Below are 15,661 nucleotides of genomic sequence, written 5' to 3'. Positions count from 1 at the left end.
AAACAGACTAAAGCAGGGCTGATTCTGTCTATGGAGGAAATGTGCATGAATCAGGGAATTTGTGCAAATCAGACTGGGAATCAGGAACAAGACAAACACGAGCATATGTTCAACAACTTTCGAATGTTTCCGTCGAACACATGCCCGTACTCGTGTTCAGAGCTTCAGACAGGATATGCTTGCAAGTTTTGCAAGGAAAAATGAAATTCTCATGCATCTCCACTCCTCTCTCTCTCTCTCTCTCTCTCTCTCTCTCACACACACACACACACACACACACACATGCCCACACCCCGTTGAAAGCAGGGATAATGCAGATGGTGTGGGCGGGGAAATTATTTCCATTCAAATATAGGGATGGGCAAATCTGTCCATTTCATTTTCTCCCACATTTGATTTCTTAAAATCTCAAGTTCTTTCTCTCCTGAATATGAAGACCGATGTGAATTTTGGAAAAAATCTTATCAAACCCAAACTGAAATGAAATCCTCACCCATCAGAACCAGTGAAATTCAATGGGTGCAGCTATTCTCAGCATGGAGAAGATTGTGATGTACCTGCCAGTGCTGAGCCTCTCAGAATAAAGAGGTGACAACCTTAATTCAGCACTAACATGGTTGAATATGCATGGATCAAAGCCAGATGCTTAAGCAAAAAGTGCTCAAAGCCCTTGGCCTGGATGTATGAATCTGTGTCAGTTCTGGTTTCTCCCACTTTTGAATCTCAAGTTCTTTTTGCCCCAAACTGAGATGAAATTCTCACCCTTGGCTATTTGAGTATTCTTTCAGACTAGAAATAGAGGTTATTTCAATGAATGAGTGATAATTGCAAGTGACTGGGAACATTAGAATTCTTTTATTAGCCTGTTCTTGGAGAAGAAGAAGCGGGGGGAGGAGGAAGAGGAATGACTGATAACTGGCTGTTTCCTTTCCAGAGATCTAAAGTGTGGCAAGTTGTATTGTACTGGTGGTTCAAGGCTGCCTTCAACTGGAAACAAGGTGTCATTTGATAATTGTAAAGGAAGTTTTCCAAGCAACGGCCAAGAAGATGGTGGAATGGTTGGTGCTGGAACAAAATGTGGAGAAGGCATGGTTAGTGACTTATTCTGTAAGGTCTGAGTCATAGGTGTGATCGGTGGGGGAGTTTCTGATAGGGATGTATGCGAATTTTGTTTATGTGTGCAAATTATGCAACCATCTCCTGTTGGCAACACTGTATGCAAATGTATACAAATGGTGGTCTTATATGCTACTGCAAGCAGAAGCATATGTTCTCTGAAAATGCTTGCAAATTCCTGAACTTGGGTTTGCATTTTTAAAAAAAGCACACTTAAAAATACATACGTAATGAGGTGTGTATGTGTTCGCTTTTTAAAAATGTGCATTTTCCCCACTCGAAATGCATGCTTTCTCCATTCAAACAAAATGAAAACAAGAGCTGAATCAGACATGGGAAATGAGGCACACTGAGCTTCAAGATAGCATTCGGAGAATCTCAGCAATCGTGGAAATCACTTGTTCACCCAATCCTAGTTTCTGAAGCACACAGTTTCTGTAATGCTCTTGCATTGGAGCTGCATCTGTGGTGTTGGTTTCATGTGCCAGTCATGCTGCCAATCTGCCCTACACAATTTGGCCTGCTTTTGAGCTATGTTCATGTACTTCAGATGTCTGCAGGATAATATCCTGAATGCTGCAGCTGGGATATTTGAAAGGTCAGGTTTTCTGAGGCTTCCTTAAGAGTGAAACTGACATGCTGCTTACAATCTTAAAGGGCTCAGAAGTCTGAGATAGTCCAAAGAGGATTCCAATCTTGAACCCGTAGGGGCTAGGGATGTCAGAGAATTCCGCCTCGGATCTCGGTGAGGCCAAATGCCAGTGCATTCAGCCCCCCAAAATCCATGGTGGAACGAAGCCCCCGCACCCCCCAACCCACGAAAGGTGTGTGAAACGGAGCACTTACCTGCTGATGTCCGCGCTGACCTGTGAATGTTGGCCGCCCTGCGGCCACCATTCACTTCTTCATCATAGCCATGATAGGCTACATAAATACTTACATAGCCTATCACGGCTGATGCAGGGATGCCTTTTGCATCCCTGCGGAGGCCGTGATAAGCTACATAAGTATTTACGTAGCCTATCATGGCAAGCCAAAAAAACAACAATAGCGTATGCAAATGGCGGCGGCTACGGCGGCCGCCATTTACGTTCCCTATTTTTAGCTGTTTTAGCCTACATAAATATTTACGTAGGATATTACGGTGAAAAAAAGGGGAACGCAAATAGTGTAGTGGGCGCTATTTGCGTTCCTTTTTTCCCCGCCGTAATAGCCTACATAAATGTTTACGTAGGCTAAAACGGCGAAAAAACAAAGGAATGCAAATGGCGCCCACTACGCTATTTGTGTTCCCCTTTTTTCCCCGCTGTAATAGCCTACGTAAATATTTACGTAGGCTAAAATGGCTAAAAATAGGGAACGCACGCCATTTGCGTAAGCTGTTTTTTTTTTGGCTTGCTGTGATGGGCTACATAGATAGTTATGTAGCCTATCATGGCAGCTTCGCAGGATGCAAATGGCAGTGGCTACGGCGGCCGCCATTTGCGTCCACAGCAGCCCGTCCACGGCCGGAACTCCGGCTGCGGACGGCCCTGGCCGGTGGCTCCGTGGAGCTGCTGAGGAGCGGAGCTGGCCCAGGGAGGATTCCAGGGGGAGGGATGGAGTGCCTCCCCCGCACTGCGAATCCAAGCTGCGAAAAGGTAAGTGACTTTCGTACATCCCTAGTAGGGGCAGACTTCCCTTGGTCAAGCTGCCTGGGGTTGTATCTCTATTAGCCATGATTCTACCCCTTTCGCCATCCAGCATGGATGGGGAGAATCTAGTCTCACATGCTCAAGAAAATAATGCCCTTTTGTTTGGGAATAAGGAACATAGAAGTCTGCCTTATATAAGGTTAGAGAATCAGTGGATGTGAGAATCAGCAAAAGGATGTGAGAATCAGCAAAACTTGAGCTGACCAAAATTCTCTGAATTCCATCTCAAAGATCGTCCTGACTTGAGCCCATATCATATTGTGAACTTCAGTTGTTTTTTCTTTTTTGCACGAAAATATATGTACGTTTTCATACGTATTTTCCAAATGTATGCATCAATTGTGTGCATCTTTGAAATGCATGCATTCTGCTTCCATTGGTTAAAGCATATTTGTGTGCATTTTTCAAAAGTACACGTGCATTTTCATGTGCATTTTTTCAAAAGTGTGCATACTGCCAAATGCATTTTGGGGGTCTGCGAATGACATCGGAAGCTTGGAAATGTTCAGATTTCGACCACAGATTGCATCCAAGCCCATCTTGGGTACAGAAGGTGCAAACTGGGCGAATTCTGATCAAAACCGTATTGAGCAAATTTCTTATGCATCCCCAGCTTTGATGAGTATGCAGCTTCTCCAGAGCACTCACATTTCTCCCTCCCATACCCTCACACTTTCTACTAGCGTGGGAGCTGCAAGGCTACTTCTTACCTCGTAGGCACCTCTCTCAGGGAAGGTGGGAGAGGGCTAGGGAAATCAAGGTGTGGGGTGATTGTGACCCATGGGCTACAAGGTGGCCTTGATAATTTAGGGATGGACGAAAGTCACTTACCTGATCCCGAAGCTTGCTTCGCGGTGGTGGGGAGGTGCTCCGTCCCTCCCCCCGAAATTCTGGCCGGGGGGAAAGGCGCCCCGTCCCTCCCTGCTGAACGTCTGGCCGGGGGGGAGGTGTCCCGTCCCTCCCCGCTGAAATTCTGGCCGGGGGGGAGGTGTCCCGTCCCTCCCCACTGAAATTCTGGCCGGGGGGGAGGTGTCCCGTCCCTCCCCGCTGAAATTCTGGCCGGGGGGGAGGCGCCCCGTCCCTCTCCGCTGAAATTCTGGCCGGGGGGGAGGTGTCCCGTCCCTCCCCGCTGAAATTCTGGCCGGGGGGGAGGTGTCCCGTCCCTCCCCGCTGAAATTCTGGCCGGGGGGGAGGTGTCCCGTCCCTCCCCGCTGAAATTCTGGCCGGGGGGGAGGCGCCCCATCCCTCTGGCCGCGAAACCCCATCTCCTGCCAGGATGCAAATGGCGGCAGCTGTGGCCACCGCCGTTTGCGTCCCTGCAGTCAGCCGTGATAGGCTACATAAATGTTTACGTAGACTATCACGGCTGACTTCAAAAAAAAAAAAAAAGTGTGTACGCAAATGGCGGTGCCCATGGGCGCCGCCATTTGTGTTCCTTATTTCGGCATGTGTAGTCTACGTAAACATTTACATAGACTACGGTGAAAATAAGGGCAACGCTATTTTTTTTTCCTTTCAAACTCAGCCATGATAGGCTATGTAGACATTTACGTAGCCTATCACGGTGTTTTTTAAAAATCTAGCCGTGTTAGGCTACGTAAATCTTCACGTAGCCTATTACGTTTGTTTGTTTGTTTTACTTGGAAATGGCAGCGGCGGCAGCCGGTTGGAAGACCGGCTGCTGCCACCGCCGCCGTACCGCCACCGCCGCCACCGCAGCCAGGGACATTCGAGCAAGGTAAGTCCCATCCCGGGGGGGCAGACCGTTTCTCCACCAATTTTGGGGGGCCGAATGCGCTGGCATTCGGCCTCCCTGAGATTCATGGAGAAATCTCTGACATCCCTACTTGATATAGACAGAAGGTAATAGAAGAAGCAGTCCTAAAGATTAAGGCATTACCCCCTGCTTTTTTGTGAGTGTAAGTAGGGATGTCAGAGAATTTAGCCACAAATCTCGGGGAGGCTGAATGCCAGCGCATTCGGCCCCCCGAAATCGGTGGCGAAACGGTCTGCCTCCCCGCCCCTCCCGGGACGGGACTTACCTTGGGCGAATCTCCCTGGCGGTTGCGGTGGCGGCTCCTGCGGCGGTTCGGCGGCGGTTCGGCAGCTGCCACCGCTGCCATTTCCAGTAAAAAAAAAAAGAAGTGATAGGCTATGTAAAGATTTACATAGCCTATCACGGCTAAATTTTTAAAAAATACCATGATAGGCTACATAAATGTTTACGCAGCCTATCATGGCTGAGTAAAAAACAAAACAAAAAACCGCGCGTACGCAAATGGCGGCGCCCATGGGCACTGCCATTTGCGTTCCTTATTTTGGCACGTCTAGTCTACGTAAACATTTATGTAGACTACAGTGAAAATAAGGGGAACGCAAATAGTGTAGCGACTACGCTATTTGCGTTCCCCTTATTTTCACCGTAGTCTACGTAAATATTTACGTAGACTAGATGTGCCAAAATAAGGAACACAAATGGCAGTGCCCATGGGCACCGCCATTTGCGTACACGCAGTTTTGTTTTTACTCAGCCATGATAGGCTATGTAGACATTTATGTAGCTTATCACGGCTGACTGCAGGGACGCAAACGGCGGCGGCTATGGCCGCCACCATTTGCACACCCGGCCGGCCAGTATTCGCGGTGGGAGGGACGGGGCGCCTCCCCCCGTCCAGAATTTCAGGGGGGAGGGATGGGGCACCTCCCCCTCGGCCAGAATTTCGGGGGGAGTGACGTGGCACTTCCCCCCCACCTCGAATCACATTTCGTCAAAAGGTAAGTGACTTTTGTACATCCCTAAGTGTAAGCAAGATACAAGACAGCATCCTGGTCTTAGGAAATTTTGTAAAATAAAATTAGAAGATCTACTGTCCTTTCCTATTGCTCACCTCTGGCATTTGCCTTCCAGGTCTGCAACAATGGAGAATGTGTTGACATTGAGAGAGCCTATAGATCTACCAACTGTTCCAACAAATGCCAAGGACACGCTGTAAGAGTTATATATTAAGGGATTAATAATGCCCATCATTTTTTTTTTTTTTACTGTGCTTCATTAATATTCTGCTTAGATATAGGGCTCTAAAAAACTTTCCGTCCTCTGTGAAGCATGTACACCTCCATCTTTTCTCCGTTTTCTCACAGTATTCTCCCAGGACCTGTTCCTCGACTCAGTAGGCCTCAACTCTCTGTTCCTCAACTTCTCTGATAGAGTCTTGGGTTCCTTTCCTCTTCTTACCATTGGGCATTTCTCCCCATACCCAATATTTTCTTTTGTAGCTTGGGGTGGATGCCAGTCTCCCAGTTCTGGCTATAAAGTTCTTTTTTTTTAATACTTAAAAAAAAATCTTTATAAATGAAATAAACAATACCAACAACCTAACCGGTAGCTAGAGTTTCCTAGCAATACAATATTCTTAAGAGGACACAACAATATCAGAAAGGAGGAGAAAAAATGGAGAAAAGGAGAAGGAAAAAAATTATTTAAAAGGATTAAATTTAAACTTCAGTACACATGGGCTTCAGATTCCATTCACTTAAAAATTATACCTATAACACTGATAAAATTGCAATTCAATACAGCACGATTAATCTTATCATGTCATCAGTCTTATAACAAGGAAGCAGGCCTACAGTTCATTTCCAGTGACCATATAGCCAGTCTAATAATAATAATAATATTAATAATAATAATAAGAAGAAATTAAAAATTAAGATAAATAATGAAATTTATTAGAGATTTCTAATAATAATGAGAGAAATTAAAAGGATAAATAATGATAACAAATCGCTAATAAGTTTTATAATGTTATATAATAATAAAGGTTAAAAACAACCTTACAACAATCAGTAATTAGGGATGTACGAAAGTCACTTACCTTTTCTATGGGGTGATTCGCAGTGGGGGGAAGGCACTCTGCACCTCCCCCCGAAATCCTAATCCGGCTGGCTCCGCCTGTGGAAATTCCACGGAGCTGCCAGCCAGGGCTGCCCGCAGCCGGACATCCGGCCGCTGGGCAGTCTGCAGGGAAAAACAAAACAAAACAGTGTACACAAAAGGCGGCGGCTATGGCTGGTGCCATTTGTGTTCCCTTTTTTTCTGTTCTAGCTTACGTAAATATTTACGTAAGCTATTACGGCGAAAAAAAGGGGAACGCAAATAGCGTAGTGGGTGCCATTTGCGTTCCTTCCCCCCCTGCCATTTTAGCCTACATAAATATTTACATAAGCTATTACGGTGAAAAAAAAAGGAACGCAAATAGCGCCCACTACGCTATTTGCGTTCCCCTTTTTTTGCTGTAATAGCTTACGTAAATATTTACGTAGGCTAAAACAGCCAAAAAAAGGGAACGCAAATGGCGGCCGCTGTAGCCACCGCCATTTGCATACGCTTTTTTTTTTGGCTTGCCATGATAGGCTATGTAAATACTTACGTAGCCTATCACGGCCTCCACAGGGATGCAAAAGGCATCCCTGCATTAGCTGTGATAGGCTACGTAAGTATTTACATAGCCTATCACAGCTATGATGAAGAAGCGAATGCTGGCCGCAGGGTGGCTGCCATTTGCAAGTCAGCATGGATGGCAGCAGGTAAGTGCTCGATTTCGCGTGCCTTTCATGGGTTGGGGGACGCGGGCTTTGTTCCGCCATGAATTTCGGGGGATTTCAGTGCATTCGGCCTCACTGAGATCCATGGTGGAATTCTGTGACATCCCTATCAGTTATATATTTTATAATAGATATATAAATGAGTGTACATGTTTCTATGCACCCTCAAACAGTATATTTAAGTACAGTATGTCATATCCATTTTAAAGAAGAAGGATTTAGGGATGTACGAAACACTTACCTGGCTCCGTGCTGGAGCATCCGTGCTGGGGGGGAGGCATTCCGTCCCTCCTTCCGGAATCCTCTCTAGCTGGCTCTGCTCCGTGGCAGATCCATGGCGCCGCCGGCTGGGGCCAGCCGCAGCCGGAGTTCCGGCTGCGGCTGGGTTGCTGCGGCCGCAAATGGCGGCCGTCGTAGTGGCCACCATTTGCATCCTTCCAGGCTGCTGTGATAGGCTACGTAAGTATTTATGTAGCCTATCATGGTAAAGGCAGCCACGTAAACGGCGGCCGCTATGCCATTTGTGTGGCTACCTTTACCGTGATAGGCTACATAAATACTTAGGTAGCCTATCACAGCAGCCTGGAAGGATGCAAAAGGCAGCCACTACGACGGCCACCATTTGCGACTGCAGCAGCTGGCTGAGAGACAAGCAGCCGCCTCTGGAGCTGCTGCCAGAGCCGCCTCTACCTCCACCACCACCCCAGGTAAGCTTCGTCCTGGGGGGATTCCGCGGGGTGGCGGGGGGTGGGAGGCCGTTCCGTCATGGGTTTCAGGGGTCCGAATGCCTCACTGAGATCTATGGCGGAATTCTCCGCCATCCCTAGAAGGATTTAAAAAAAAAAAAAGGAGAAAGAAAAATAAGAGAAAGCAGACGGATATATATATATATATATATATAGAGAGAGAGAGAGAGAGAGAGAGAAGCAATTAACTCTGGCCTAATCTGAGTCACTCAGACTAGACATAACCAGTTAACAGAAGCTGTTTATGGGTTCCAGTTCATGGGGCTGTAACAGAGATCTTACTCATTTTTGCATTTAGCCACGCCTCCACCATTTCATGATTTGGGAACTTCTTCATCTGACCTTCAGAAACAATGCACAATGTAGCAGGATATTTTAAGTAATATTGTAAGTTCATTTGTTTTGCCATATTTTTTGCCTTGATGAATTGTCTTCTTTTCTCAGCGATTTCTTTAATGTAATCCGGGAATAACATAACTTTATCTTGTTTCCAAAAAAGATTTCCACCCCCTCTTGCCAAAAACAGGATATAATTTTTTGTGGAGATTCTTGCAAATTGGACTATAATCCTATAAGCAGTCCCTTTGGCATTTGACACACGGAATGCCTGCTCAATGTCAAGTAAATAATCAGATGGCACAGGGTGTATCTCATGCAAAAGTTTATCTACAAAAGTAGATGAATTTACATCACTAGGCACATCCTTAATGCCAAATATACGTATATTGGTTCTGCGAGTAAAAGCCTCCAGTTGAGAAATTCTGACAAGCAAGTCGTTAAAAACTTGTGATGCAGTTTCGTTGGCAGCCACCCTATCTTCCAGCTCATTACCCTTTGCCTCCATTTTTTGCCAAGAATTGTTAATTTAAATCCACAGCCCCTTGCAGGGTGGTGATGGAATTTTGAATTACATCCAGCCTTTTAGCCTGTTCAGCTAATTGTGAAGACAAAGTTTTTATCAGAGTAAATAACTCCCCTATATTTTCAGTTCTCGGCACCTTTGCCAAAGGAGGTACAGGGGGAGTAGGTGGAGATACACTTCCTTTTTTTCTCCTTGCTGTAGCCATGTTTCTCTTCAAACAGATCTTGCAGGTCTTCAGATATCCTCAAATATTGTTAATATTTCTTAAACCATTCCTCAGATGTTGTTGGTATTTCTTAATCCATAAATTAAATGGAGCATGTCAGCCGTAATTTCTCCTATTTAAATAGGAGTTTCAAAAGAACTTTTGGTGATGATTAAACTCTGGGAGGGTAATCTTGGAATCCAACCCCCCTGCCGCTTAGCCAAAGTGACTAATTTACCAAGACTTAATCCAGATGCTGTGTTGACTCCCCTTTTCATTCCAGGGGAGAAATAAAGAGGTTTTTCAACCTTTCAAAAAGCTGTTTGAGATAGCCTCCCACCGAGACTCTGCGGGGTGTTGCAAGGGCGACATTGGCTCTGACCGGAAGTCCCTGGCTGTAAAGTTCTGATTGTCAAGATAAATGTTGATTTCTAATAGGCCATGTTCTGCTATTATACTAGAGTAAATCTGGATTAACTATGTGCAACCCGCTGATGTTGTATCTGGAAATGTACTTGGGCTCACTGGTTGAGGTTCTCATTTATTATTATTATTATTATTATTATTATTATTATTATTATTATTAAATTAGGCCACAGCAAGCCATTGTGGTGTAATGGCTAGAGCGTTGGACTGGGACTCAGGAGATCTGTGTTCTAGTCCCCACTCGGTCATGAAACTCACTGGGTGACTTTGGGCCAGTCACTGATTCTCAGCCTACCCTACCTCATGGGGTTGTTGTTAGGATAAAATGGAGATGAGGAGGAGGACATGGTAAGCTGCCTTGAATTCCATGCAAGAGGAAAAAAGGCAGGAAATAAATGTATTATTATTATTATTATTATTTTCTGCTCTTCTACAAATAAGTATACAAAGGGGCTTAAATAAAAAGAGGGAAGGGAAAGGGGGAAAAAACCCCACCCTCCAATAATAAACATTAAATAACCACTAAATTAAAAGCCATCATGAAAAGCAGCAGTCACAGTAATTAAAAACAGAAGCAGAACTAGATAGTAAAATCCTGTTTGAATAATTTTGTCTGAAAGACTACAAGATGGGAGCTACACCACTGAACTCATGGCTGTTTAGATGTCTTTGGGTTGGCTGCTGTATGGTGGTTTCATTGGCCATTGTTTGTTAGATCATTTGATCTGCAACACTTATTTGGGGAGGCCAGAGGCTTTGTAGATAAAGAATTTTGTATTTTTTTAAAATGAATGTTTTATGGTTTATGCTATATGGCCACCTCATATAGTGGCTAGAATGTTGGACTGGGAGTCGGGAGATCTGGGTTCTGTCCCCACTCAGCCATGGAAGCTCACCGGGTGATTTTGGGCCAGTCACAGACTCTCAGCCCAACCTACCTCACAGAGTCTCTGTTGTGAGGATAAAATGGAGAGGAGAAGGATTATGTACTCCGCCTGGGGTTCCTTAAGGAGGAAAAAGGCGGGATATAAATGTATTAAATAAATAAAATAAAATCAATATATCAGCACTGAGAAAAAGACAGGATCGAAGAAATTCTTCCAGGAAAGAAAGAAAGCAAGAAAGAAAGGAAGGAAGGAAGGAAGGAAGGAAGAAAGAAAGAAAGAAAGAAATGTTCTTTGCTTCATTTTCATGAGAGCATTCTGGAGACTAATGCTAGGTTTCTGCTGTCAGGTTTGTGACCATGAACTGCAATGCCAGTGTGAAGAAGGATGGGCACCACCAAATTGCAATGACCGCACAGCAAACACATGTGAGTTAATGGAAGCAGGAATCCATTGCTGACCCATTCTCCTCTTTCTTTCTATACTATACAGCAGTGGCACAGCTTATTATGGATCCTTTTGGAACTGGACAGAGCGAAATGCCTAAACCAAATCAGCCAACCCATCTGCAGGTGGCTAATCGCAGCAGTGGGGTGGTGGGTGGGGAGGAAGATTTTGGCTATTTTTAGGGAGGGCTTTTTCAATGGGTCCTGAGGAGGGTTTACCACTTGCTCCTCTGTCCTGCCACAAGTGAGAAACCTGCCCCACTATGAACTCTTCTGAAAAAATCAACCCCACTTTCAGTGACCAATTCTCCATCTCCTCCACAGAAAAAACTGAGTTGAGTTTGAAGCTGCAAACATTCTGTTCAGAACCAGTCAGGGCAGTGTGCTTTTCACCACTCCGCAGCACTGGGCTAATTACATCAGAATGTAGGAAAAGTTGTGCTGCACATTACTGGAGCTGTGGGAGGAGAACTCAATGCACTGCTGACATCTTGGGTGGCTGTCCTTTGCTGCAGAGTCAGAGTATTTCCTTTAAGTCTGATTTCAGTGGCTGAAGATTAGCTTTCCTTACCCATCCCTAGCACATACAGTGTGCAGAACACACACAGTGTTTTTCTGCATGATCATGTGTTCCTCCTGGTCAATTGGCTCTGTCTTTCTCTCTCTTGCCCCAAAGTGCCTTTAAAAAAGAAAGAAAGAATGGAAATAATAAACAGGTCATTTGGGGAATGGGTCTCCCACAGCAATGGGATGCCATGCCATTAAATTCCTGGCTGGATTGGAAGAATTTTAGGACGCATTTATTTATTTATTTATTTATTTATTTATTATTTAAACATTTATATACCACCCTTCATGTCAGGGGAATGTACAATAAAAACTAATATCATAACACTAAATAACAATAACAAGATGTATGTACTGTAAGTCAGCGGAGGTGCTGATCCCATTTTGAGGATGGGGTTCAGCCCTTTGGAGAGCTCCTTTAGAGTTCTGGCTGGTTCTGACGGAAACCCAGAATGCATTCAGAGCCCCACTGAAATTGGAGCCACGAGCCTCCACTGCTGTAAGTCATAGCACGTGACTTCATGGCTCCCTGGCCCATCGCCGAAGTGAATGGCGCACGCCTCACTTTGAACAGAGAACAGAAGTGGCGGCTGAACATGTTTTTACTAAAATCAGCCCTGCCCAGCTTAGTGTCTTCAGTATGTTTGGACTGCATCTCCTATCATTCCCAGCCAGACATGAGGCTGGGGAAGACTGATCTTTTATCATTCTTGGTTCTTTTTTTTCTTTTTCTTTTTTTACATTTTATCTCACCCTTCTTCCACTGATCTGAGGGTGACATACAGGATTCTCCAGTGACACACCTGCACACACCTGCAAACACACATACACGCCTTTATCCTCAAAATCATAATACGTGGCATTTGTGTATCCAAAGCACTTCATGTGCATTCTCTTGTCGTTACCCTTACAAAGAAACTTGTAAGGTAGATCAGTATTAATAACCCCGTTGTTGCGGGTGGCAGTCCATGGTTTAGAGGATCATAAATGAGCTGCAGTGAGCATTGTGTGGGCTCATGCATGCTCTCTCCTCTTCCTTTTGCTTGCAAGAGAAGAGTGAAAGCTTCCACCTCCACTTTGAACTAAAGCACACTTCCTTCTTATGCATGAAGTCAGGGAACTGTGGGTTTCTCTAACTGTATTTAGATACAAGAAATCAAGATCAAACTATATCCTGGTTTGTAGGGCTGTGCAGGGACCTTGCAGTCTGACTCGGAAGCCACTTTGCGGATTTGGAGGTGGGCCCAATTTGGTTTGGGCTGATTTGCCCCCCCCCCCCGACCTGACTCAGCCCAGAATCCAAAGCAGGATTCGGCCATCCAAATCCTGCTTCGGGCCCGCCAATGCCCCGTGCAAACCCCCATCTGGGCTGCTGCCTCCTCCTCCTTTTCCTCTGCCACCTCCGCCGTTGTCACTGCTGTTGCTGTTGCCACCACTGCTGCTGCCACCATCGCTGCTGCCACTGCTGCTGCCGCCATCATCGCCGCTGCACACTGCCACCAGCTCCCAAGCCCTGGAATTCCCCAGCTCTCATTGCAGGGAGTCGCTATTTTAAAAATGGAGACTCCCACCAAAAAGGGCCAGTGCGTGTCCAGGGCTCAGGGGCTGGCGATGGTGGCTGCCGATAGCAGTGGCAGCAGTGGCGACGGCAGCGGCGGCAATGGCGGGAGTGGTGGTGACGGCGGCAACGATGGCGACAGCAGTGACGGAGGCGGCGCTCCTGTGAGTCACCTCGGGGAAGGAGCTGGAGGCGCTGGCATGGCTGGGCCAGGGTGCTGAAGCTCTGAAGTGCACCGAGCACTTAGGAGAGCCCCTGACCCACTCCGGGTCACTCTGTGCCCACTGCGTTTCACCTTAGAAGGGGCTCGAAATGGCCCGAAACAGCCCGCTTTGACTCGGGGTTCGGGCCTCAGGCCAAAGCAGTGCGCAGCCCTACTGGTATGTTAATAAGCTTGATTTAGAATAAACCACAGTTCCCTGAGTTTGTACCTAACAACAAACTGTGGCATAGTCGGAAGTGAGAGCAGGTGCTCAGAATCTTCTCCTGTGTTTGAAGGCAGAGGAGAGGGGAGGGGGAGTGCATGAGCCTGAGGGCTGCCACATCTTATTTGCAATAATCTAATCCACTGTTCAGATGATTGTCTGAACTGGGCCTCAGAATGACAGATTTGCCTAGTGGTGAGACTTCCTAACCATGGACTTCCTAACCCATAGTCCAATCTCTTAATTACTATGCTACATCAATTCTCATGACAACCCTATGAGATAGGTTAGGTTGAAAGATGGTGACTGGTCCAAGTCATCCAGTACATAGGGATTTTAATCCAGATCTTCCTAATTTAAGTCTAACATTCTAACCACCACACAACAGTGGTTGTTACAGGAATTCTCTATACCACACACGAAAAATGCAAAAGTCTGGGGCTTGCATGTTTTCCAGGAATGATGTCTCGGTTCCCAACATGACTCTGCAATATAACCTCAGAGCTGTTTTTTTGTTTGCAGATATCATCATCATTGTTGCTGTGTTGGGGGTCCTTGCAGTCATATTAGTCGTTCTGGCCATCCTGCTTCGTTACCACTGTTTGAGGAAGAAAGCAAGTCCAAGGTGAAGTTTTCAAGTGAATAATTCTCAGCTAAACTTTCTCAAAGTGTCTAACTGACAGAACGGCTAAGCACCAGGAATGGCATGACAGTCTCGACTGAGTGGTGGAGTGGAACTTGGAATCCACAGCTGGCTTGCTTAAATGGTAGAGAATTGCATGTTGAATTTCAGAAACCTGCCCACTGAAGCTGCAAAATAGACTTGATTTAAATAATTGAGTTAAGGCATATGTACCAGCTGAGCTCCAAAAGGATGCAAAAGGGTCTTGTTATTACGACACACACACACAGAAAAAAGAAATATAGCAATGTGGCACAAAATTTGAACCACAAGCTAGAAACATGTGATTGCCAGTTTCCCCCTTTTTAAGAAAGGAAGTTTCTAGTCCTCTGGGTTTTGTGAAAGATTCTCTCTCTCTCTCTCTCTCTCTCTCTCTCCCAATACCAATATATTTTAGAAGTTCAGCAGTCCAAAGGAATCTGTGTGGTTAACAGGAATCAGGACTAGTGCTTTCTCCTCCTTTCTGTACACCTTCAACTACTTCTTCCCCATAGTTATTTGACTAAACTATGCCACCTTCTGTCCACCTCTGAAGTTCCCATCAATAAAATACACTATGACTACTACTAATTTAAACCATAATACTTTTCATAAGGCAATGCATGAAAATGTGCTTAACAGATGCCTTTCTATTTCTATTTCTCTCACTGAGGGCCAAATTAGATGTGAAGCAGGACACACATAAAGTGTCCACCAGTGTTCTTTTAAAACTCTGTTGCAGCTGGAAGGGGCTCAGATTGGCACCATCTGGGCAATTTTCCAGGGAATGCAATGAAATTCGGCCCAAGTTTGGGGTTCTCATTTGTTCTGTTGGCAGTGTCTGTTTAGTCCCCCCGCCACCTATTTATTTGTGCAGCCCAAATGCAGAGTAACTGGTAAAAGCTCCAAATCTTGCAGCGTATTTCACCAGATACCCCTGAAAATTGTGGAAATCCTGCCCCCCCAACACAAACATACTTTTGCAGTCTCCAATGGGACCAAAAAAGCAGATTGGTGGTGGCATTTTTTCTCAGTACTGTTTTCAACATAGACATGGATCTGCTGAGAGAGGTAATTCATGGTTTGGGGGTTGTGTGTCATCAATGTGGAGGGGGCACCGAGTTCTACCTGACCTTTACATCAGATTTAGGAAAGGCAATTGTCTCCTTCACATGTTTCTCAGCTGAAGGAGCTCTATGTTATTGAATGGGAGTGGGGCCATAATGCTGACCCCACCCCAAATGTCACTCCTGTCTTCCTGGCTCTGCCCCCTGATCCCTGACCTTCACATTGAGCGAAAGTCTGAAATGGAAGCCTGCTGTGTGCATGGAGACCGCTCCATGCAATTGTGAATAGGGAAGTGTGAATCAGCAAATCCTGAGCTCAGCAAACGTCTCCAAATTCCATCTTGAAGCTCATTCTGACTTGAGTCCATATCACATAGCGAGCTTTGCTTTTTCCTTTTC

At 45.6% G+C, this 15,661-nt stretch overlaps 1 protein-coding gene across 5 annotated transcripts in view; it reads left to right on the top strand.

The window, feature by feature from the left end:
* Positions 1-15,661, top strand: part of LOC146340649 (zinc metalloproteinase-disintegrin-like NaMP) — a 108,119-nt gene that overhangs the window by 71,742 nt on the left and 20,716 nt on the right. For 4 of the 5 annotated variants that reach the window (XM_084803955.1, XM_084803956.1, XM_084803954.1 and 1 more), the window contains exons 16-19: positions 935-1,091; positions 5,719-5,799; positions 10,888-10,966; positions 14,057-14,159. In XM_084803955.1, coding sequence (XP_084660081.1) covers positions 935-1,091; positions 5,719-5,799; positions 10,888-10,966; positions 14,057-14,159 — 420 coding nt within the window. Of the gene's footprint in view, positions 1-934; positions 1,092-5,718; positions 5,800-8,459; positions 8,634-10,887; positions 10,967-14,056; positions 14,160-15,661 lie in introns of those variants that run through there. The other variant, XM_084803958.1, reaches the window with a different exon arrangement.

Source organism: Heloderma suspectum, chromosome 6, assembly GCF_057233095.1.
Source record: "Heloderma suspectum isolate Gila_16-S chromosome 6, 16-S_ref, whole genome shotgun sequence".
In the NCBI taxonomy this organism is placed as follows: Eukaryota; Metazoa; Chordata; class Lepidosauria; order Squamata; family Helodermatidae; genus Heloderma; species Heloderma suspectum.
Note: the sequence above shows the minus strand (reverse complement) of the source record. Positions and strands in the feature narration are given on the sequence as shown.